The following is a 20,373-nucleotide window of genomic DNA, read 5'->3' on the forward strand; positions in this document are numbered from 1 at the left end:
CCCTGGGCAGCTGCTAGTGAGGGGGCACGGGCACGGCACCCTAGGGTTTTCAGCTCAGTGCCACAGCAGGGATGGGGCAGCTCCTTGGCAGGCGTGGCACGGCAGTGCCACACTGGAGGCACAGGGCAGTGCCCACGGCCAGCACAGAGCCCGGGCAGCACTGGGCACCCTGGCCCTGCCTGCCCCTCACTTCCCAAGGACAGCAACGATTTGGTGACATTTGAAAGAGAAGAGAAAGAAAAAAAAAAAAAAAGAAAAAAGGGGCTTTGGCTATCTCTGAATACTGATTGGCTTTTTTTTCATCTTTGATGTTGCAGGCTAGTCTATACCGAGGAGGGTACAGCCGCTTCACTCCCTACTAGCAAGACAGACCCAGCCCCCCCACCACTGCCCCCGATGCTCACTAGCACCAAACCCAACCAGGCAGAGCCGAGGCCGAGCCTGCGCAGGAGCCGCGGGTGCTGCCTGAGTGCCCCCGGCTGGCACTGGGCTCTGTGGGGCCGCAGCACCCACACCTGAGGGTTACCTGCAGCACCCACACCTGAGGGTTACCTGCAGCACCCACACCCTGAGGGTTACCTGCAGCACCCGCATCTGAGGGTTACCTGCAGCACCCACACCTGAGGGTTACCTGCAGCACCCACACCCGAGGGTTACCTGCAGCACCCACACCCTGAGGGTTACCTGCAGCACCCACACCTGAGGGTTACCTGCAGCACCCACACCCGAGGGTTACCTGCAGCACCCACACCCGAGGGTTACCTGCAGCACCCACACCCGAGGGTTACCTGCAGCACCCACACCCTGAGGGTTACCTGCAGCACCCCACACCCTGAGGGTTACCTGCAGCACCCCACACCTGAGGGTTACCTGCAGCACCCATACCCTGAGGGTTACCTGCAGCACCCACACCCTGAGGGTTACCTGCAGCACCCCACACCTGAGGGTTACCTGCAGCACCCATACCCTGAGGGTTACCTGCAGCACCCACACCTGAGGGTTACCTGCAGCACCCCACACATGAGGGTTACCTGCAGCACCCACACCTGAGGGTTACCTGCAGCACCCACACCCGAGGGTTACCTGCAGTACCCACACCTGAGGGTTACCTGCAGCACCCACACATGAGGGTTACCTGCAGCACCCACACATGAGGGTTACCTGCAGCGCCCACACCTGAGGGTTACCTCAGCCGCTCCATCCTGCCGCCTCTCCTGCAGCATCCGCCCGCCCCGGGGCCAGCCCTGAGCCCCAGCAGCACCCGGGTCCCCCCTCTGCTCAGGGCTCATCCCCCATGGGGCAGGGGGTGCTCAGCCTGCAGGCATGCTCGCTCCACAGGCGCTGGGGCTCGGGGTGACAGCAGCCCCTCTGCCCCCATAGGAGAGAGAGGAGCCAGCTGGGCTTGCTGCCAGCTGTGGGGCTGGCAAGGCTGGGGTGGGTTCAGGATCCTGGTGTGATGGGCTGGGCTGGCTGCAGAGCTGGGTGTGATGGGCTGGGCTGGGACAGTGCCCCTGGCCACCTGCTCGGCCCGAGTGCTCCCGCGAAAGACCTGCCTCTCTTGTTTCTGTTGTAGTGAACCTGTGGCCGTTTCCTTCTGGGACCAGGAAGGGCAAAAATATCCACACACATACAAAACAAAAAAAAAGAACCCCAAAATATAAAATTTAAAGCGAAGCGACAAAAAAAAAAAAAAAAAGAAAAACCAAACAAAAAAAAGAGAAAGCAAGGCGAGCGGCAGCAGCCAAGTGAGCCCCAACTGTCCACACACACGGAGTGAGCGAGTCCCAGAGGAGCCGCGGCGAGCCCCGGCGGTCGGACGCGCCGGACGGAGGGACCCCCAGCCCCCGGCCCCACAGCCCCGCAGGGAGGGAGCCGGCGCAGGCAGGCGTGAGGGTCCGCGGGGTCCGGGGGGCCCTCCCCGCCCGGGCGCAGGGCCTGGGCGCCACGTCTTCCTTTCCCCGGTGCAGCAGCGCTGGGGGTGCCGGCAGAGCGCTGCGCCCTGCCCGGCTCGCGGGGCCGGGTGACAGGGTGGGGACCTGGCTTGGTGCCACCCGGCGCTGGCGGCCATCGGCGTGTCAGGAGTGCGAGGCCTCAGCTCCAGCGCGGAACTGGGGCGGCGGCGCGGATGCGGTGCTGAGGTATTGCAGGGGGACGACCCTCTGCCTTTTAAAGGGAATTTTTGTTAAGAGGAGCTTGCAACTCGCTTGTGACCCCTTCCCCTTCTTCTTCCTCCCTCCTTCCCTGACACCCGCGCTCCCGCCCTGCCTGGACCAGCGCTGAGCAAAGCTGGGCCAGGCCTGCCCCAGTCCCGCTCCCGCTGGCTCTGCGGCGCGGGACACGCTCACGGCCACCCGTCCCTGCCCTGGCAGCGGGATGCCCCCAGCCATGGGTGCGGGGTCTCGGCCGCTGCATCCCCCACGAGGGACCCACCCGAGCCGCGAGGCTGGGCCGCAGCAGCGGCACGTTGTGGCACGGGGCGCTGCGGGGCCCATCCCGGGGTGCGGCGCCGTCCCGCGCCCTTCCGGCTCTGCCGCTCCTCAAACCTCACTTTATAGTCTGCAGACGCCCCCGACGCCCCAGCGATGAGCTCCCCCTTTTCTATTCCCCGTGTACATAGCCCCGGCCCCGCTCCCTGTACAAAGCTCCGTCCATCGCTGTACTGGCTTCTCCCTTACAGCACCCCCGCGCCGCCCCGGCGTGCGGGCTGGCGCCGGCCCACCCTGTATGCTTCAAAGTGTGACCATTCTAATAAACAGTATTATTATTATTATTATTATTATTATTATTATTATTATTATTATTATTATTGAAATTATTAATAAAGATTTCTTTCTTCAACCAGGGCGACTCAGGTTTTGACTGGTTGCGCGGGGCCGTGGCGGCTACAGCGGATCTGGCTGGGCAGGGGGCCACAGCCTGTGGGCAAGTGGGGCACCCTCGGGGCCCCCAGCCTCGCCATGGTGAGGGAGCAGGGTGCTGCATGAGGAGCTCTCTCCCGGCTGGGCCTAGCCCTTCATTCTTCAAGCTATCAGGTAATACATTCCTGAGCCTCAGGAGCAGCAGCTCCACTGCTGGCATTGGTGTCCCTGGCAGAGCCTGCATTGTGTGGGGACAGGGCTTGGGACCCCACTGCAGGAGCACTCGGCTGCTCCGGCCTGCTAATTGCTTGCTCACCAGACTGTAAGAAAATAATTGCTGCTATAAATTTTCTCTCCTCCTCACAAGATGCTCAGGGGAGGCAGCGTAGGCTGGTGGCACTGGCTGGGTCCACCTTAATGAGCACAGCGGTCACCCAGGCTGGGCTGCTGCAGAGCCCGTGCTGGCAGCTCCCCACCAGGCTGAGCCCTGAGGGGGCTGTGTGCCGTGGGGTCTTAGGGCCAGTATCCCCAGCCTGTGGCAGCTAGCCTGAGGCAGTGAGGGCTGCAGGAGCTGGTGGGGTTCTCAGGGCAGGCGCCCCAGTCTGGGCTCACACATGTTGGGGGTCCCTGGCAGTGGCTGGTCAGCACCCAGTGGGCCCCACAGTGAGGGCTGAGCACAACCACAGGGGTGGGAGGAAAGGGACGCACCAGCCCCGGGTGATGAAATGCAGCCTCCCTGTGTGTCCCCCGCCCACAGCCCACCCTACACATGGAGGAGACACGGCACTGGCTGCACCACAGCTGCTTTAATGCCCATCTAAGCCGGCACCACTGCCTGGTGCGGAATAGACCAGCACGAGGCGGCCCCAGCGCTCGGGCTCCACGGGCAGCTCGTCCCGCAGCACGGGCTCCACCAGCAGCTCCAGCCGGCAGGACTGCGCGGGCGCCGGCCGCGGCACCGCCAGCCCCACGGCGCGGAACAGGCAGCCCTGCGCCAGCCCCAGCACCTGCGGCGCCGTCTGGCCCCCGCGGCACCGGGCGCCCTGGCTCAGCACACGGAACCACCGGGCCCGGCCGGGCGGGAAGGACCAGCGCAGGGTGAGGCTGAGCGAGAGCTGCCCGGGCTCGGGGCCCTCCTGCCACCAGAGCTGCGAGGCCGTCACGCCCTGCACCTGCGGCGGGGAGGCCGCCACGCTGGCCGTGTCCAGCACCTGCGAGGGAACCGCAGCACGGTCAGGGCCAGGGCAGGCATCCCCACCTTCCCCGAACAAGGGGGCACGGGGCAGGTGTCCCCACCTGGCAGCAGCAGGCACTCACCCGCATCTCCCCGAGCAGGCAGGTGAACGGTGTCTCCTGCGGGCTGGGCTGCTGGCGGGACACAATCAGGGACAGGTCTCGTAGGCTGCAGTCCTGCAGCTCCAGCTCGTAGCACCTGAGAGGGAAGAGGCAGAGCAGGAATGGCACCAGGGAGCCCTGGCATCCCACACCTGCCTGTGGATGCAGGAGGCAGGCAGGGCACTCACCGGCTGGTCCAGCCATGGGAGCCACGGTGGCAGGCGGTGAGCAGCTTGGCGAGGCCGGGCGGCGGCGCCGGCAGGAACCGGGGGTGGTACCGGCCATTGGGCTCTGCCAGAGGGAGCCAGGTCAGGGCTGAGGGATGCAGCAGGTGCTCCCTGCACAGAGCACGGGGGGACAGGGTCCTTACCGGGCAGGGAGGTGGGGTTGCCCTCGAAGCAGATCCCTGAGTCCCAGGTGGTGACCTCCAGTGCCACTGTGAAGTCATCGGGCTGTGGCCCCTCCAGCTTGTAGAGCAGGGTCAGGAAGAGCTTGGGAGGGGCTGGCATCTGCAAAGAGAAGAGGCTGATGACCCCAGATCCACCCAGAGAGAGACAGAGACAGAGAGAGAGAGAGAGACAAAGAGAAGGTGCATCATGTTAGGTGTGCTGGGCAGTGTGGGCAGAGCCTGGGCACACTAGCCACAAGGCCCAGGGCCACACAGCTCGGGCCATGCAGGCCATGTCAGGCTGACATGGTGCCAGCCCAGTGCTGAGGAGGGGTAAAGGGCTTTGCCCCAGCTCACCGGACAGCCACGCGCTCCTCGCCGGGGGGAATGGTGCCCTGCAGCTGCAGGGAGCTGCCCCCACACCAGGCATCCTGCAGGCAGCAGCTGGTGCTCAGCGTGCCCTGCTGCTCCGGGTACAGCGGCTGGATGTCCTGTGCGCTCAGGTCGTACCAGGGCCCAGAGTCTTCATCCTACAGCACAGGGAGAGCTGAGCTGGGGGAGCCGAGAGCAGGGACCTCCCTGCCCAGCCCAGCCCAATCTGACCAGGGCAGAGCTGTCACCCTGCACCCACCTTCCCGTCCAGGAATGTGCTGGTGCCCATGCCCAGGCTGAAGGAGGTGGTGAGGGGCAGTGTGCAAATGCTGTGCGTGGGCAGGTACTCTGCCAGCGAGCCCCAGAACCTGGAGGCAAAGGTGGGTGTCAGGGCAGAGACCCCTGTTACGGTCACTGCTCTGCACGGCCTCAGGTATCACCTCAGCTGGGGCAGAAAGGAGCCAGCTGCTCCTGGTCAGCAGCCATGGTGTTCTGACAGCCACAGTGTCCCTGCAGCTGTGTCCCTCCGCCCCACAGCCCTCCTGAGCCAGGGCACTCCGAGCCCCATTCACCCCCAGTACCCACCCTGCTGAGCTGCCCTCACCTGTTCTCGTTCTGCAGGAAGTTTTCCTTGCCCAGGTGCTCGTAGACCCAGCCAGGAGCGAAGATGGCTGCAGAGAGGCCAAACTGGCGGATCATGCGCAGGGACTGCAGGAACAGGCAGTGAGCAGCATGGGCCAGGCCAGGTCACCTTGTCCCCTGTCCTGTCCCCACTCGCCCCAGGTTCCAGTGGCACCATGGTGGGGCAGGACACCAGAGGGGTGTGCTGCAGCATCTCCCTCTCCAGGGATGGCAGCACTGGGATCTTTTCATGCATGGCCAGCACTCTGGGAACCCTCACTCCTCACCCGTTCATCCCCAGGTTAGCAGGCCAGCAGGGCCCTCAGTGGGAGCTCAGAGCCCTGCACTGGGGGAGGTCAGGGTGACACTCTGGTCCAGCCCTGTCACACCCACCTTGTCAGTGTCGAAGCCACCACCAATGACATCCCCACGGGCAAAGACATCAACGCCGACATAGACATCATTTAGGCGTGGACCAGCCAGCCTCTGCGAGCGCTCCAGCTGCTCCTCCTTCCAGTTGTAGTTGGTGAACAGCCCGTCACAGGCATCAAAGAACATCCTGGGGACAAGGGGCACAGTGGCAGACGCTGTGGCCTCACCAAGGGCCATGCAGGTTGCGCCTGACCGCCGCCAGGCCGGGTTTGGGGTGGGCTCGTGCCCCTGCCCGGGGACAGTATTGCCAGCCTCACCTATTCTGATCGTTCAGCTCGTTCTGCCACCTCAGCGTGCCATCCTTCAGGACGCTGTCATACCAGATCACCAGCCCGCCCGGCACGGCGCTGTGCACCCGTGCCGTCAGGTCCCGCAGGAAGAGGGGCAGGTTCCCCACGGCCGCCGCCTGCCACGACAGAGAGAGAGGGAGAGACACAGGTGGGTGAGGGCAGGGGGCAGGGGAGAAGCACAGCAGGGCAGTGAGCAGGGCCAGCAGGACTCACACTCAGCTTGTTCTCGATGTTGACCAGCCAGCCATCGAAGCGGTAGTGCTGGGCGATGCGCGCCAGCTGCTCGGCCACGGCGCCGTACGCCTCCTCCCCGCCGGCCAGGAACGCCTCGCACAGCTTCTCCCCGTCTGTCCACTCCGTGATGAATGTGCCTGCAGGGGCCAGGGCAGCGTCAGCTGCATGTCCTGGTGAATCCACCTCGCTGCTGGGGCTGCCCCAGGCCCAGCCCTGCCCCTACCCAGCACGGGGACGCTGTTCCGGTGCGCCGCGTTGGTCCAGACCACGGGCGGGATGGTCACAGTGTGGTGGCTGAAGTAGACGAAGATGTCGATGTAGCGCCAGTGGTAGAAGACATAGGGGTTGCGTGTGGCCGAGCCCTGGATGAACCTGCAGAAGGAAAAGGGTTGGGCAGTGCAGGAAGGACGCTGACAGACGCTGTGGAGCTGGGTAGGAGCCTGACTCACAGCCGGGAGCTGGGCAGAGTTGTGGCACCGAGCCACCTCTGAACATCCCAGCCTGAGCGAGGCTCCCCAAGCACTGAGCCAAGCACCCCATCCCTGCTCACCTGCGGCTGAGCTGGCAGGAGATGTGCCAGACAGAAACAAAACTGCCTAGGGCTTGGAGACGCTGAGCTCTACTCACACCTCCCTTTCACCTTCCACCTAGCACGTACCTGTCCTCCAGGTACCCGCCACGCATGTCGTGGCACACCAGCGTCCGGGGCCTGCTGCTGTGCAGCAGGGGCTGCCGCTTGGCCAGGGGCACGGCTGACACATTGAACTCATCGTTGCTGTTGGGCTGCCAGGCCAGCAGCTCCTCCAGGCCGGTCAAGAAGAAGCTGATGGGCTCCGTGGTCTTCGTGTCAAAGTACCTTGCTGGGAACGATGGGGAGGCGGGACAGGGTCAGCAGCGAGCACTGCCCGTGCAGCTGGGTCCAGCACCGGGACTGGCAGCGTCCCATCCCGGCGGGGCCCGGGGCTCGGCCGGCGCCTCTCCCGGTACTCACCGGGCAGGGGCTGCGGGCGGTCGCTGATGGTCTCATGCAGGACAGTGGTTCCCTGGATGTCCGCCGCCGGCTGCAAGCTGTCCCGGGAGGTGAGTGAGGGCCGGGCCGGGCAGCACCGCGGCCAGCGCCCACCGGGCGCTGCCAGCCCCGCCACGGGTCCCCATCACGGTCCCGGACCCCATCCCAGCCGCGGCCTCGGCCCCGGTCCCGGCCCCGCCATCCACCTCCGCCGCCGCCGCGCGGCCCGCTCGGCCTCCGCCGGCTCCTCCGCCGCGGCCCCGGCCTCGGCTCCCGTCCGCTTCCCGCGCCGCGCCGGCCCCTCCGCCGCCTCCGCCATTCCGCCGCCGCCGCCGCCGCTGCCGCACTGACGGCGCCGCCGCCGCCGCCGCCGGGCCCGGCTCTCCCGGGGGCGCGGCCCCGCAGCTCCGCCCGCCCGGCCCGCACCGCCCCGGGCACCGCCCCGGGCAGCGCCCGCCCCCGGGACCGGCACGGGCCGCGTGTGCTGGGACGGGAGCGTGCCCTGCGATGGGCGGCCTGTCCTGGGAATAAACTGCACGCCTCTGAGCGGATCGCGTGTGCTGGGGAACGCACTGTGCCAGGGTGCAATCCGTGTGCTGGGATGCCGCCTGTGCCCGCACCAGGCCCTGCTGTGCAGCCCGGGATGGTGCCCGGTCCCCAGTGCGGCCAAGGGGACACGGCGGGGGCCCTGGGCTGATGCCCCCAGCCCACAGGCACAGCAGTGAGCGGCCTGACCTGGCCCCCACCATCCACCCACTCCCCACATGAGGGGCCAGGGCTCTATTTAAGGAGTCCCCCAGCCCGGTCCCCTCCCTCCTGCTCTTGGGGCGCTGGTTTCCAGCTGCAGCCCTGCTCAGCCCAGCCATGGAGCTGCCAACCCAGACCCTGACACCCGGCTTCGCCTCAGCCCTACCTCCTCTCCACGGGTGTGCTGGATAACCTGCACTCCTGACAGCTCTGCCACCCTTCCCAGCCTGTCCTGTTCCCAGGCTGATGCATGCAGCTCCTGTGCCTTGGGGCACAGCTGTCCTGTGCAGGGCCTGGCACAGTGTCCTGGCTCTCCAGGGACAGTTTGCTGTTCCCTGCCACCCCCAGCTCAGCAGCACCCTCAGCTCTCGGGGTGCCCCTGTACCTTGCCCTGAGTCCCTCGGAGCCTCCCCACACACAAAGCCAGAGGACACTGAGGCTGTGAGCAAGGCTGGAAATGTGTTTAATGTGGCACGAGCGGAATGGGGGCTCAGCATGCTGGCCCACGCTACTGCTGCATCTACACAAACATGAGGCCTGGCCAGCAGATAACCCAGGGGAAGAGGAAGTGGTGAGGCCAAGGCCCCACGCCCAGGGCTGCCGGTGGGGAGAGAGCCCTTCCTGAGCAGAGGCTGTGGTGAGCAGCAACAGAATGTGCAGAGGAACTGACACAATTCACTCCCCACAGTGCAACACCTGCACCGGGGAAGGAGGGAGAGAGGGCCCTTAGTGGTTCATTGCCTTTCTGATGATGCTAAGCACCTTCTGGCCAGGGAGCAGGGCTGTGCCGGGAGGTGAGAGTGGCACGGTGCAGGTGTCTGTGCTGCCTCACACCAGGGCACCAGTAGTCACACTGTCCCACTGTGCCAGCTCAGCCAGCGCTGCCACGGGCTGAGCCTGGCACACCCAGCTCTGGAGCAGGGAGAGGGGGTCAGCTCCCTGCCCACCCTAGGTGAGCAGCTGCTCCCTGGTCACCAACATGGCAGGGGCTGACAATTGCTCCAACTCTCCCAGGTGTGTCTGGTTAGCCTTGAGGTGCTGGAGTGAGGGCATTCACACATTCACACACTGGTGCAGCTGCTGGGCGTAGTGGCACTAGGTTACTAACAGCATAATGGGGGTGGCACTCCTGGGCTGAGAGGGACAGGGGCCCCTTGGCCGCCTGGCCTGGCACAGCAGGAGTGGGGGGCTCAGGGGTCCCCGCTGTACTTGATGAGGTGGCCGCTGAAGGTGATGTAGGTGTCGTACTCGTCGCTGAAGACGGCGTTCTCACGTTCGCCCTTGTAGAGCCGCACCCAGACCTCGTCCTGCTCCTTCAGCTCCAGCATGACGCTCTGGCTCTGCATGATGCTGCGGTCGCTCACCTGGGCGTAGAGGATCACCACCTCCGCCCCATTGCGCATGATGTGCAGGTACGTCTCCTTCTGGTTCCACGTGTGCACGTTGAGGCTGAAGTAGTAGATCCCGGGGATGTAGCAGTAGAACTTGCCCGTGAACATGTTGAAGTGTTCGTAGAGGTTGACAAACTCGGTGTCGAAGATGAGGGTCTGGTAGTAGTCGTTGCTGTGCAGGGGTTTCTTGCGGCCCACGGAGAAGGCGGCGTAGTGGCTCTTGCAGCGCTCCCCGGGGGCGCCCATGCTGCCCTTCTGTCCCTTGGGCCCGGCGTGGCCCCTGCTGCCGGCCACCCCCGTCTTGCCGAACTTGCCCTGCATGCCACGCTCGCCGCGGTCCCCCTTCTCTCCTGGGCAGAGCAGCAGGGACAGGTGGGCTGTCAGGCAGGGGCCAGAGCTGGACCCAGCACCTTCCCCAGGGGTGGATGGGGGAGCAGGGACCCACCAGTACTGCCCCTGCCTCTCCCCAGGCTCTGATGCTGCTGCCCAGAAGCCACCAGAGCAGGGCCTGCTCACACTCCAGCGTGGCTCCTGCCCTCTGTCTGTGCAGGGCACAGGACCACTGGCACCCCCCCAGTTTCTCACCCCCAGTCTGTGCAGGAGCTGGCACTGCAAGCCCAGCTCAGCACTGGACCTGGGGCAATGCAGGCAGCACAGCCTGGGGTCCTGTCAGCCCTCACCTTTCAGGATGGTCATGTTGATCTGAGGCACGGGCTGGTACTGGGGGTAGAAGCGCTTTTCGGGTGGGGGGCAGCAGCGGACACAGCGGGGCTGTGCAGGCTGGGCACCATCAGCCTTCTGCTCCTGCGAGGCCCTGGCAAGGCAGAAAGCAGAGCACAACAGAAGCTACAGGGGAACAGGGGCCCTCTGCAGTGCCGGGGCTGCCCTGGCCCCGCTGCAGAGCACCCTGGCTCTGGGGTCCCCTCACCTGGCAGCATGCTGCTGGGATGGGGCCTCATTGGGGTCTGTCCACCATCGCTGGTCAGGGATGGAGCTGGTCTGGCTCCCCACAGGGCAGGGCAGCAGGCAGATCAGCAGGACACCGTGCGCCCACAGCCCCTCCATGCCTTGGCAGTGCCCTGGGAGGTGCCAGGGACAGCTGAGGGGGACAGGAGTGAGGAGACTCCCAGCCCAGCCATGGCCCGAGCTGTCCTGGGACAGGACCTGCACACTGCACAGCCCCTGGGTACTGGCTGGGCTATGGGACAGTGTCACCCCAGAGAGCACCTGTGGGGACCCACACTGGGGCAGTCAGGGGGCTCTGGGCTCTGTGCAGCCCCTGAGCCCTGGCACACACTGCAGATGGGATTACCTCAGGAGCTGAGAGTGGAGCAGAGCAGCAGCAGACTCTGAGCGGGCCAAGTCCTGGACCAAGTGCTGCTGCTCCTGCTCAGCCTGGCTTCAGCTGCCTCCCATGGGCGCTCAGGAGAAGCAATTTGGGATGTCAGCACCTGAAAAATTACAGCGAGCTCCATGGGGCAAATGTCAGGGTGCAGCCTGCCTGTGTGTGGGACCCCAGCCGGGCCCAGAGAGTGCATCTGCACCCCATTCCTGCCAGGGGCTCCTGTGCCCTGGGGGCTGCCAGCAAGGGGACAACACCCACTCCTCCAGAAAGGGGGATGTGGGCTGGCAGCCCTAGCTGGGAGCTGGCCGAAACCCTTCTGAGAGCCCACACCCTGTCTGGGGCCAAAACTAATATTTGCAGTGGTGGTGGCACCGTGGCCCAGCCCGGGCGCTTCGAGACCCCTCCCTCCATTATCAGAAGCGTATCTGCCGGAGACGTGGGGCCGGGCACGCAGCACCGCGCCCTTTGGCCCGGTGGCACCAGGACAGCCTTGGCCAAACAGGGGTGGGCATCCCGCGGCAGCGGGCTCGGAGCCGGGACGGGGATGGCCGTGCCCAGGCTGCTATCTCAGCCAGGTGCCTCCCTGGGTGGGGACATGGGTGTGGCCGTGGCCGCTGTCCCCTCCCCAAGCCCGCCCGCCCGGCCTCGCCGCGATCCCGGAGCGCCGGTCCCAAAGCGCCCTCTCAGCCCTGTGTTCTGTTCTGCGGCTCTGCCAGGCCGTGAGGGACTTTGGGGCAGAATCCTGTGGTTTTGGTGAACCCCTGCTCTCCGTCGGTGGTCGGTGGCTGTCACCAGTGTCCCCAGGTGCGGCTCCGAGGCAGCAGCGTGATCCCGCAGCGGGTGCTGAGGGCGGCCGAGGCCGGGGGCGGATGCCTGCATTGTGAGTCACTGGGGCTGGGAAGGGGCGGAGGGATTGGGAAAGGCTCCAAAGGGCTTTTCCTGCTGCTCGAGCCCTGGCCAAGGCCCTGGCCCCGGCACACACTTCCCGGTGCCTCTGTCCCTCACCCCGCTGCCTTGCCAGGTGAGGCAGGGGAGAAGCGGACCCAGGGATAGAGCAGCCAGGGCCAGGTGAGCAGGTGTCACTCCGGCAGCCTTGCCCTGGCTCTGCCCAGCCTGCCTGGCCGCCAGCTGTGCCAGATGGGCAGCACGGAGCGTGCCAGGGTTTGGGAATCCTGTGGCTTTCCCTCCGTCACAGCAGGCATTCCTGTGGGAGCTGGAGCAGCCTCGGCCCTGGGGAGAGCGCAGCGTCACAGGGAGCTGCTGCACCAGGAGAAGCCCTTCAGCAGGAAGTTCCCATGGTGGAAGGCAGCGCTTCCCAGGCTGAGGGGAGCAGAGGGAGTGTGCGGTGCTCGCAGGGGCTGCCAGCAGCACACGGGGATCGCCGGGCCCCAGCGTGCACCCTGCAGGTGTGCTGGGCATTGTGTGCCCACCTGTGCTCGGGCACACACAGCCCTGCCAGGGACACGCGCTTTCCCTCGGGGTTGGCTGCTCTCCAGGAGCAGTCAGAGATGTAAACACAGTGGCTGCAGAAGCCTTGGGACTGCAAGTCAAAACATCCCAAAATACTTTCCAGATGGAGATGAAGACTAGGATGGAACGGAGCAAACCCTAGGGGAGGGATGAGGGGCTCGGGGCAGTGTGGAGGCAGCAGCACCTGCACTCGTCTCTGTTTAGGGTGGTGGACACAAACCTCCCTGCACAGCAGCCGGAACCCCTGTGCCCCTGGGGTCGTGCTGGTGGGCCAGGTCCCCCATGTGCTGCTGGTGGCGCTGGAACAGTTGCAGCGCCCCCAGGCTGCTGTGAGGCTCAGCCGTGCGGCCCCCACTGCTCCTTCTCAGGCAGGGCAAGGGCCTGGCTCGGCCGGGGGCGCTCCGGCACCGACCCTCCCGGCTGGGCGTGTGCCCGGACACCCGAGCGCTCGGCGAGGCGGAGCCGTCCCCGGTGCCTCGGCACCGCCCGCGATGGGAGCACGGCCCCTGCAGCTGCGGGGCGATCGTCGGGCTCCCAGAGCTGCCCCCCACCTACCTCCGGGGCACGGCTTCTCCCTCGCCGCGCTGCCTCTGCCGCCCTAGGGCATGGCCCGGGCCAGCGCAGAGCCTGCCCGCGGCCGACGCTGCCTCCCGCTCCGGAGCCGCCTCTGCCCGCCCGGCCCGGGCGGAAATGCACTTTTGGGAAGCGCAGGAGGCAGCGAGGCACGGGACGAGGCTCGCAGCCCTCCCCCGCCAGATGTGCTCCCGCCGCTGCCTTAACCATGCGTGCTCCCGGGACCGGCGCCGCAGCCGTTCGTGCTCCGCGCCGCCGCACCGGGAGCGGAGGCGGCACGTGCTAGCGGCGCCCCGGAGCTGCCGCGGGTCCCGGGAGCACGCAGGGTGCCGCTGACCCCGGCGCTGGACCCTGCCCCGTGCCGGCGGCGCCGAGGGCACCGCGGCCAGCACGGCCCCACCGGGCTGCGGCCCTTGACAGTCGGACACGCACACGGGCCCCAAGGCGCGGGCTGGCTCTGCCCCGCTCCCCAGCCTGAGTGGCGGCGGGACACAGGGGGCAAAGGGGACAAGGACAGAATGTGTTCCGGCCTGGAGCAGGGCAGCGCGGGGGTCATGCCCACCGGGCAGCCGGGCTGTGCCCACCCCGCACAGCCGGCTCGGGCCCCGCACTGTCCCCGCCGCTGGGCTCCGGCCGCCAGTGCGCGGCGCCCGGCTGCGGCGGGCCCTGCTCGGCGCGGACCACAGCTCCCGGCAGGCCCCGCGGCGCAGCGGGAGGGGCGGCGGGGGCGCGGTGACGCGCGGGGTCTCCTGGGAGCTGTAGTTTGTGTGCCAGACGGGGCGGTCGAGCCGCTGCCAGGCGCGGCGGCGGCGCGCGGGGCCGCCGGGAGCTGTAGGCGGCGGCGGCGGCGGCTGCGCGCGGGGAGGCGGCGCCGCGGTGAGCGGGGACACGGGCGGGGGGCGCGGGGCCGGGCCGGGCGGCGGGGGTCCGCACCGGGCGGGGACACCGCGCTCCTCCAGCAGCCTGCCCGGGCGGCAGCGGCGGCTCCTCGGGGCGGGGGTCCCGGGGGCGCGGGGCACCTCAGGGCCCCGCTCAGAGCGGGCGGTGCCCCGGCAGCTCAGCCGCGGAGGGGAAGCGGGGGTGCCCAGGGGCGCAGGCGGGCCCGTGTCCTTAGAGGGGCGTCCCGTGTCCCTGCCCGGGGCTCCCCGTGACCGTGCCCCGCCGTTCTGAGGGCTCCCCTTGGCCGTGCTCAGAGCCGGCTACAAGCGCGGTGGGCTCAGTGCACCGAGAGGGTCCCCGGGGCCCTCGATCCGGGATCCCGGCGGGACCAGATGCGCTGCCGTGCCCCCGCCGCGGGCTCCGTGCCTGTGCCGCAGCTCCGCTGCCCGGGCCGGCCCCCCACGCTCAATGCCGCCTCTGTTCGCCACCCCGGCTGCTGAAAGGCGCATTGAGACCCTGCGGCGTGGCCCTCTGTGGGAGCCCTGCGATGGCGGCTGGGGATCTCTGCCCCGGCATGGGATCTCTGCCCCGATTTGGGGGTCTCTGTCCCGGGATGGGGGTCTCTGCCCCGGGCTGCATGGCACGGGCTGAGCACGGGTCCAGTGGTGGCTGCTGCCCACCTGGGCAGCCCGGAGTGCCCATCTGCAGGTGCCCGGGGCACTGCCACGTCCCCTGTGCTGCAGGGAGGGAGGTGGCACCGAGGGGCACTGCTGGCACCCGGGGCCCGCGGGTGGGCACAGCCCAGGGTGGGCTCGCAATGCCCGCATGTGGAGGACACGCTGTGTCCTGGGCAGTGATGAGGGGGTGCCATGTCTGTGAGGCTGGGCAGGGTGTGTGTCAGGGTGTGTCCCTTGAGCACTGTAGTTCCTGCTCAGGTGCCGGCATCCTGGTTGGGCGGAGCTGCCACGTGTCCCAGTGTCCCTGTGTGGCTTGGGGACACGCTCACGGCTCATCAGTGGGGTCGGTTCTCAGGGCTGTGGGAGCTGGGCCTGGCTGCTCGACCACTCTGGAGGCAGCAAGGGTCATCCTTGCCACCCGAGAGGAACCCACGTCCTCCCAGGACGCTGTGGGGACGTGCCCCAGGACACTGTGACACGGGGCTCACCTTGAGCCAGGTGCCTCAGCTCGCTGCCTGAGCTGCAGAGACAATGGCACAGATAGAGCTGCCAGGCAGGCCGGGCAATCCTGCCAACACGCTGGGGCCCCTGGTCAGGGGTCACAGAGGCAGCCAGGTGAGAGGGGCCTGCTGGAACCCAATGGTGGTTCCAGCAGCAAACAGCCCCTGGGCACGGGGGCTCTTACCTGCATGAGCTGGGGGCACCTTCTGCTGCAGGAGAGGGGACGGGCCCCTCGTGGCTGTGTTCTGCTGCCCCCCCAGCTCAGTCAGCACCAGATCCAGCTCTTTGACCTTCTCCCCCCACCTTTGCAGCAGGTTCTGCTCGCGCCCTGTCTGATGCCAGTGCCGCCCTGCCATGAGTCTATGAGCCCGCTGCGGATCAGCGTGGGAGGTCTGCCCGTGCTCGCGTCCATGACCAAGGGCGCTGACCCCCGCTTCCGACTGCGCTGGAGGGCCATCGTGCTGTCCTCGGCCTGCGTGGGGCTCCTGCTGCTGCTGCTGTGCCTGCACCGCTCCTCCCCGGCGCGGCATGGCCCCCCCAGCCCTCGCACGTGGCAGCTCGGCCCGCACACAGGGCAGCGCTACAACGACACGTACCCGCTGTCCCCGCCGCAGCGCAACCCCGAGGGCGTGCGCTACCGCATCGGCCTCATCGCCGACCTGGACACGCGGTCCCGCGGCCCCCAGGAGCACACCTGGTTCAGTTACCTGAAGAAGGGCTACCTGGTACTGTCGGACAGTGGGGACAGAGTGACAGTGGAGTGGGACAAGGACGAGAGCACGCTGCAGTCCCACCTGGCTGAGAAGGGCCGGGGCATGGAGCTCTCGGAGCTGGTGGTTTTCAACGGGAAGCTGTACGCGGTGGACGACAGGACGGGTGTGGTCTACCAGATCGAGGGCAACAAGGTGGTGCCGTGGGTGATCCTCCCAGATGGGGATGGCACCGTGGGCAAAGGTGAGCTCCCATCCTGCCCTGTGAAGCCCTTGGCTCACCTTGCTGGGCTGGGGTGCACCTTTGCTGTGACCTCTGGGCCTGGCCAGGAGAGGGCAATTCCTGCCGAGAGACCAGCTGGCTGTGTGGGGACACTGTGTCCAGCACCGGGCTCAGGGGTGAAGGGTGTGGGGCATGTGGGACAGTCTGGTGGCCACGTGCTGACCGAGCCCCCCTCATGCCATTCTTTCCACCGCAGGCTTCAAGGCGGAGTGGCTGGCAGTGAAGGATGAGCACCTGTACGTGGGAGGACTGGGCAAGGAGTGGACCACCACGACAGGGGAAGTGGTGAACGAGAACCCCCAGTGGGTGAAGGTCATTGGCTACAAGGGTGACGTGAGCCACGAGAACTGGGTGACAAATTACAATGCTCTGAGGGCTGCAGCAGGGATCCGGCCCCCAGGTATGGAGCAGGACAACCTCCTGTGCCCCATATCCCACATTCTGGATGGCTCCAGAGCCATACAGTCACCTTCCCAGGGGATGCTGGCACTGGGGGAGATTTAAAGGCTGTTGGAGGGCAGAGATCTCCCCTTGTCCTGGTCCCTTTCCTCTGCTGCCTGTGCCAGGAGCAGCTGAAGGTGGCTCAGCTGGCCCTGGGCCTGGCAGAGTGGGGTGTGCTGGGTGCCCCTGCCTGGCTCTGGGTGGAACTGAGGGGCTGCTGCCAGGCAGTGGGGCAGGAGCAGGGGGGAGGTTTCATGGGGGATGCCTGTGTGGGCTGTGGGGTGTTATGGAGGGGATGGGGCTGGGATGGGGAGGGCGGGGGGATGGGGCTGGGATGGGGAGGGTCCCGCCCCCGCCCCAGCGTGGCTGTGGGCTGTGTGGTCACGCTGCCCTTCCTGCCCAGGGTACCTGATCCACGAGTCGGCCTCGTGGAGCGACACGCTGCAGCGCTGGTTCTTCCTGCCGCGCCGCGCCAGCCACGAGCGCTACAGCGAGCGCGCGGACGAGCGGCGCGGCACCAACCTGCTGCTCAGCTCCACGCAGGACTTCGGCCACGTCACCGTGGGCCGTGTGGGCGACGTGGTGCCCACCCACGGCTTCTCCTCCTTCAAGTTCATCCCGGACACCGACGACCAGATCATCGTGGCGCTGAAGTCGGAGGAGGACAATGGCAAGATCTCCAGTTACATCATGGCCTTCACGCTGGACGGGCGCTTCCTGCTGCCCGAGACCAGGATTGGGAGCGTCAAGTACGAGGGCATTGAGTTTATTTAACAGACATTGGAGCGAGCGGAGGCGTGTGGGCAGGCCCTGCTAGCCTGCTCCTAGCCCGGGTCCCTGAGGGATGTCAGGCAGCGCTCCCAGCTCTGTCCTTGGCCCCGGGCTCTCCTGTAAAGTGTTGACTGAGCTGCAGCAGGTGTGGTGCGAGTGTTTCGGCAGTGGCACCTGGTGGCAAGGGACCGCCACCACAGGGTGCTCCCGGCCCGGGGACACGTCCAGGTCCTGGGCAGGCCCCAGTGCAGCCCTTAGTGCCCAGCCCTGGATTGTGACAGAACCATCTACAGTGGCTCTGGTGATGTCCATGCTCTGGGGTTGCAGCTGAGCCCCAGCTCTACAGCTGTGCCTTGTGTGCCATGGGGCTCCGCGGGTGGAGTGGGGTGTGCAGCCAGAGAGGGTCACACTGGGGGGATTTCATCAGGCTTTTTTTTGAGAAGCTGGATTTCCTTCCCTTTTCCCATAAAGTGGGTGAGGTGGTGCCTGGGGTTACGGGCCAGTGGTGACCTCTCTTTGTTCCAGAGAGAGGTCTCACATGGGAGGGAGCAGTGTCTGTGTCCCTCTGCTCCTGCGACCACGGGGGATGCAGCAGTTCCCTCACCACTGTGGCTCCAGCACAGTGGCTGTGCCTATGGGGCAGGGGGTGTGGGTGATGGGGCCACAGCTGTGGCCAGATGTAAAGTGGGCCCATCCTGGTGCCATTCCCAGGCCACGCCCTCAGAGGGGTGTGTGTGTGCTGGCCATCTGCCTTCTCCAAGCCTGGCTGCACATGGCTCTGACCCCAGAAATGCTTCCAGCCCCAGAGCTGTCAGCCCTGGGAAGAGCTGAGCCCTGGGCAGGAGCTGCGGGGAGCTGGCAACAGTGCAGCCATGCAGTGCAAGGGGTGCCATGCTCGGTGCAGCTCTGTTTCCCAGAGCCAGGAGTGCAGCTCTGCTTCCCGGGGGCAGCAGCAGCAGCTGAGAAGCGTTGCAGCAGCCCAGGGCTTTGGCCAGGGAGCCTCCCCAGCTCGCCAGCGTGTTGTGAAATCGCTGCCGCAGCCTGTGGCCCCCAGGAGGAACTCGTGTGGTTTCAGAAGCCACAAGTGTCAGAGGGGCATTTGCTGGCCCGCGCCCTCCTGACCCCTGACCAAGGGGGCTGTGGCTCCTGGCCTGCCCACACTGACCTGGCTCAGGCCTGCCCAGGTCACAGGGCAGCATCTCCTCACACCAGGACAGGTGTTTGGCTCTGTGCTGTCCCCACTTTGGCCCCCTTTAACACTGCCCCTAGGACAGGTCTGCCAGCAGGTATGGCTTCAGAGCTGGGCCTGGCTGCTGTGGTTTGGGGGTCCTGGTGCCCCCTGTATCCCTGTGCCATGCCCTGGCACTGCTCTGCTGGAGGGCCCAGCCCTGCCAGGGAGGGAGGGGGCCTGCTGGGGCAGCAGTCAGGCTGTGCTTGGGTGGAAAGATCTGCAGAGGGGTTGGGGCCCTCCCAAGAACCCAGCCAGGCTGCTCCCCCCACCCTGTTTACAGTGTCAGCACCTCTGTGAGCCATGCAGAGCTACAGGCCAGACATGTGTTTTCATTTAGGCCAGACAACGGCTCGGCCAGCGCTGGGCTGCGCTCCTCTCCAGACAGGACCTGTCCCCAGTGCTGCAGGCAGGCCTGGCTCTGGCCCCTGCACGTGGCCTGGGCATCGTGCAGCACCTGGCCAGGGCACCCAGGATGCGTTTGCAGCCCACACTGGGCGCCAGCTGGCCGCAGTCCATGCTGGCCACTCAGCTGTCACTGGCACTTGGCAAGCTCTGCTGGCCTCAGTCACCCCCTGGCCTCAGGCACCCTCCCAGCCCAGCCCTGGCAGCTCCACAGCACCTGCTGTGGCCCCAGGGCTGTGCCAGTGGCTGTCCCTGCTGCCTGGTCCCTTCTTGGAGCACCCCTGGGCCCCTGCCCTGGGCAGCAGCTGGAGTCCTGCTGTTGCTGGAGGCCCTGCAGGCCGTGGGCCCCCCAATCCCCAGGTGCCATCAGCACCCGGCACTGTCAGTGCTGCCGCCTCCCACGTGTTCCCTGCAGGCTCAGGCAGGGCTGGGCCAGGTCCAGCTGCCCAGTTCTGCTGTTTCTTCTCCTCCTGGAGGCTGAGCATCTCTGTTACTCCCTGTACTGCGTGTATCCATGGCAGTGCCGTGCAGCAGGCTGGCTCAGGAGCGTGTGTTGTAGCCGTGGTGGTGGCTGTCCTGCCAACACCTGGCCCAGCTGTGCTGGAAAGCCATGGCACTGCTGGGGACATGGAGCACTCTCAGCAGCCAGCCAGGCACAGAGCACAGGTACAGTGACAGCAGCAGCATCCTGACACCCCACGTGACACAGCAAGTGGGTTTGGACTGGGACAGAGTCTATTTTTCCCATACTAGATGGTGTAGAGAAGTGTTTTGGATTTGTGCTGGGAACAGTGTTGATAACAGGGATGTTTTCATTACTGCTGAGCAGCATTTGCACAGCTTGAGGCCTGTTCTCTTCATCCCACCATGAGGGGCTGGGGGGGCACAAGGAGTCGGAGGGGACACAGAAAGGTGACCCAAGGGATATTCCACATTGTATGGAATCACACTCGGTGTACAGAGGTGGGGGAAGAAGGAGGAAGGGGGGACATTTGGAGTGATGGTGCTTGTCATCCCCAATCACCATCCCCTGCTGGAGCCCTTCTGCCCTGGGGATGGCTCAGCACCTGCCTGCCGTGGCGAGGGGTGAAAGAATTCCCTGCTTTGCTTTGCTTATGTGTGGCTTTTGCTTCAGCTTTATCTCAGCCAGCAGTTTTCTCACTTTCCCCTTCCCAGTTCTCTCCCAACCCCGCTGGGAAGAATGAACCAAAAGCAGCAGCTGGGGGCTGAGCTGCCCGCCGGGGTTAAACGCCATCGTGCATCCAGGATAGAGACACGGTGGGTTTTGGAGCTGTGCTCCAGGGCAGGAGCTGGGGCCGTGGGGAGAGGCCCGGGGCAGGGGCACAGGACCCGCAGCGGGAGCGGGAAGCAGGCAGGGGAGCTCGGCTGTGGGACAAGCTGGGTGGAGGGGCC

General features: G+C 66.3%; 4 protein-coding genes across 21 annotated transcripts in view; 2 read left to right on the forward strand and 2 right to left on the reverse strand.

The window, feature by feature from the left end:
• Positions 1 to 2,838, forward strand: part of RBFOX3 (RNA binding fox-1 homolog 3) — a 121,412-nt gene extending 118,574 nt beyond the window's left edge. For 14 of the 15 annotated variants that reach the window (XM_074554965.1, XM_074554959.1, XM_074554958.1 and 11 more), the window contains one exon: positions 318 to 1,649. In XM_074554965.1, coding sequence (XP_074411066.1) covers positions 318 to 362 — 45 coding nt within the window. In that variant the 3' untranslated portion in view covers positions 363 to 1,649. Of the gene's footprint in view, positions 1 to 317 lie in introns of all 15 variants that reach the window. The other variant, XM_074554960.1, reaches the window with a different exon arrangement.
• On the reverse strand, positions 2,193 to 7,984 carry ENGASE (endo-beta-N-acetylglucosaminidase). Its single transcript, XM_074554956.1, has 14 exons — positions 7,746 to 7,984; positions 7,522 to 7,598; positions 7,189 to 7,390; positions 6,754 to 6,902; positions 6,510 to 6,667; positions 6,264 to 6,412; positions 5,968 to 6,133; positions 5,558 to 5,661; positions 5,213 to 5,321; positions 4,939 to 5,111; positions 4,564 to 4,718; positions 4,382 to 4,484; positions 4,176 to 4,290; positions 2,193 to 4,069 (listed from the first exon to the last, which is right to left on the reverse strand). Exons 1-14 carry the CDS (start codon positions 7,856 to 7,858, stop codon positions 3,665 to 3,667), a joined length of 2,178 nt encoding a protein of 725 aa, XP_074411057.1. The 5' UTR covers positions 7,859 to 7,984; the 3' UTR covers positions 2,193 to 3,664.
• Positions 7,985 to 8,726: 742 nt separating this feature from the next.
• Positions 8,727 to 13,713, reverse strand: LOC106629945 (complement C1q tumor necrosis factor-related protein 1). Of its 3 annotated transcripts, none has more exons than XM_074554977.1 (5): positions 13,048 to 13,186; positions 10,990 to 11,128; positions 10,606 to 10,756; positions 10,358 to 10,491; positions 8,727 to 10,027 (listed from the first exon to the last, which is right to left on the reverse strand). In XM_074554977.1, the coding sequence occupies exons 3-5, from the start codon at positions 10,740 to 10,742 to the stop codon at positions 9,477 to 9,479; spliced, it is 822 nt and encodes a 273-aa protein (XP_074411078.1). In that variant the 5' UTR covers positions 10,743 to 10,756; positions 10,990 to 11,128; positions 13,048 to 13,186; the 3' UTR covers positions 8,727 to 9,476. The 3 variants fall into 3 exon arrangements, with proteins under 3 accessions (XP_074411078.1, XP_074411077.1, XP_074411076.1); XM_074554976.1 differs by having other exon boundaries at positions 10,606 to 10,776; XM_074554975.1 differs by lacking the exon at positions 10,990 to 11,128 and having other exon boundaries at positions 10,606 to 10,776; positions 13,048 to 13,713.
• Positions 13,714 to 13,827: 114 nt separating this feature from the next.
• Positions 13,828 to 19,791, forward strand: CANT1 (calcium activated nucleotidase 1). Of its 2 annotated transcripts, none has more exons than XM_074554973.1 (4): positions 13,828 to 13,941; positions 15,437 to 16,076; positions 16,312 to 16,515; positions 16,960 to 19,791. In XM_074554973.1, the coding sequence occupies exons 2-4, from the start codon at positions 15,458 to 15,460 to the stop codon at positions 17,328 to 17,330; spliced, it is 1,194 nt and encodes a 397-aa protein (XP_074411074.1). In that variant the 5' UTR covers positions 13,828 to 13,941; positions 15,437 to 15,457; the 3' UTR covers positions 17,331 to 19,791. The 2 variants fall into 2 exon arrangements, with proteins under 2 accessions (XP_074411074.1, XP_074411075.1); XM_074554974.1 differs by having other exon boundaries at positions 13,831 to 13,941; positions 15,434 to 16,076.
• Positions 19,792 to 20,373: the final 582 nt, after the last annotated feature.

Source organism: Zonotrichia albicollis, chromosome 19 (assembly GCF_047830755.1).
Source record: "Zonotrichia albicollis isolate bZonAlb1 chromosome 19, bZonAlb1.hap1, whole genome shotgun sequence".
Lineage (NCBI taxonomy): Eukaryota > Metazoa > Chordata > Aves > Passeriformes > Passerellidae > Zonotrichia > Zonotrichia albicollis.

Bases quoted from the DNA above. Each gene is read 5' to 3' on its own strand.
- CANT1 (XM_074554973.1), top strand. From the start codon at position 15,458: ATGCCAGTGCCGCCCTGCCATGAGTCTATGAGCCCGCTGCGGATCAGC. The intron at 16,077-16,311 runs GTGAGCTCCCAT...TTTCCACCGCAG, and splicing joins GGATGGCACCGTGGGCAAAG to GCTTCAAGGCGGAGTGGCTG. The intron at 16,516-16,959 runs GTATGGAGCAGG...CTTCCTGCCCAG, and splicing joins AGCAGGGATCCGGCCCCCAG to GGTACCTGATCCACGAGTCG.
- LOC106629945 (XM_074554975.1), bottom strand. From the start codon at position 10,742: ATGGAGGGGCTGTGGGCGCACGGTGTCCTGCTGATCTGCCTGCTGCCC. The intron at 10,492-10,605 runs GTGAGGGGACCC...CTGCCTTGCCAG, and splicing joins TCCCAGCAGCATGCTGCCAG to GGCCTCGCAGGAGCAGAAGG. The intron at 10,028-10,357 runs GTGAGGGCTGAC...TGCTCTGCCCAG, and splicing joins CAACATGACCATCCTGAAAG to GAGAGAAGGGGGACCGCGGC.
- ENGASE (XM_074554956.1), bottom strand. From the start codon at position 7,858: ATGGCGGAGGCGGCGGAGGGGCCGGCGCGGCGCGGGAAGCGGACGGGA. The intron at 7,391-7,521 runs GTGAGTACCGGG...CATCGTTCCCAG, and splicing joins CCGCCCGCAGCCCCTGCCCG to CAAGGTACTTTGACACGAAG. The intron at 5,662-5,967 runs GTGGGTGTGACA...CTGTTCCTGCAG, and splicing joins GTGGCTTCGACACTGACAAG to TCCCTGCGCATGATCCGCCA.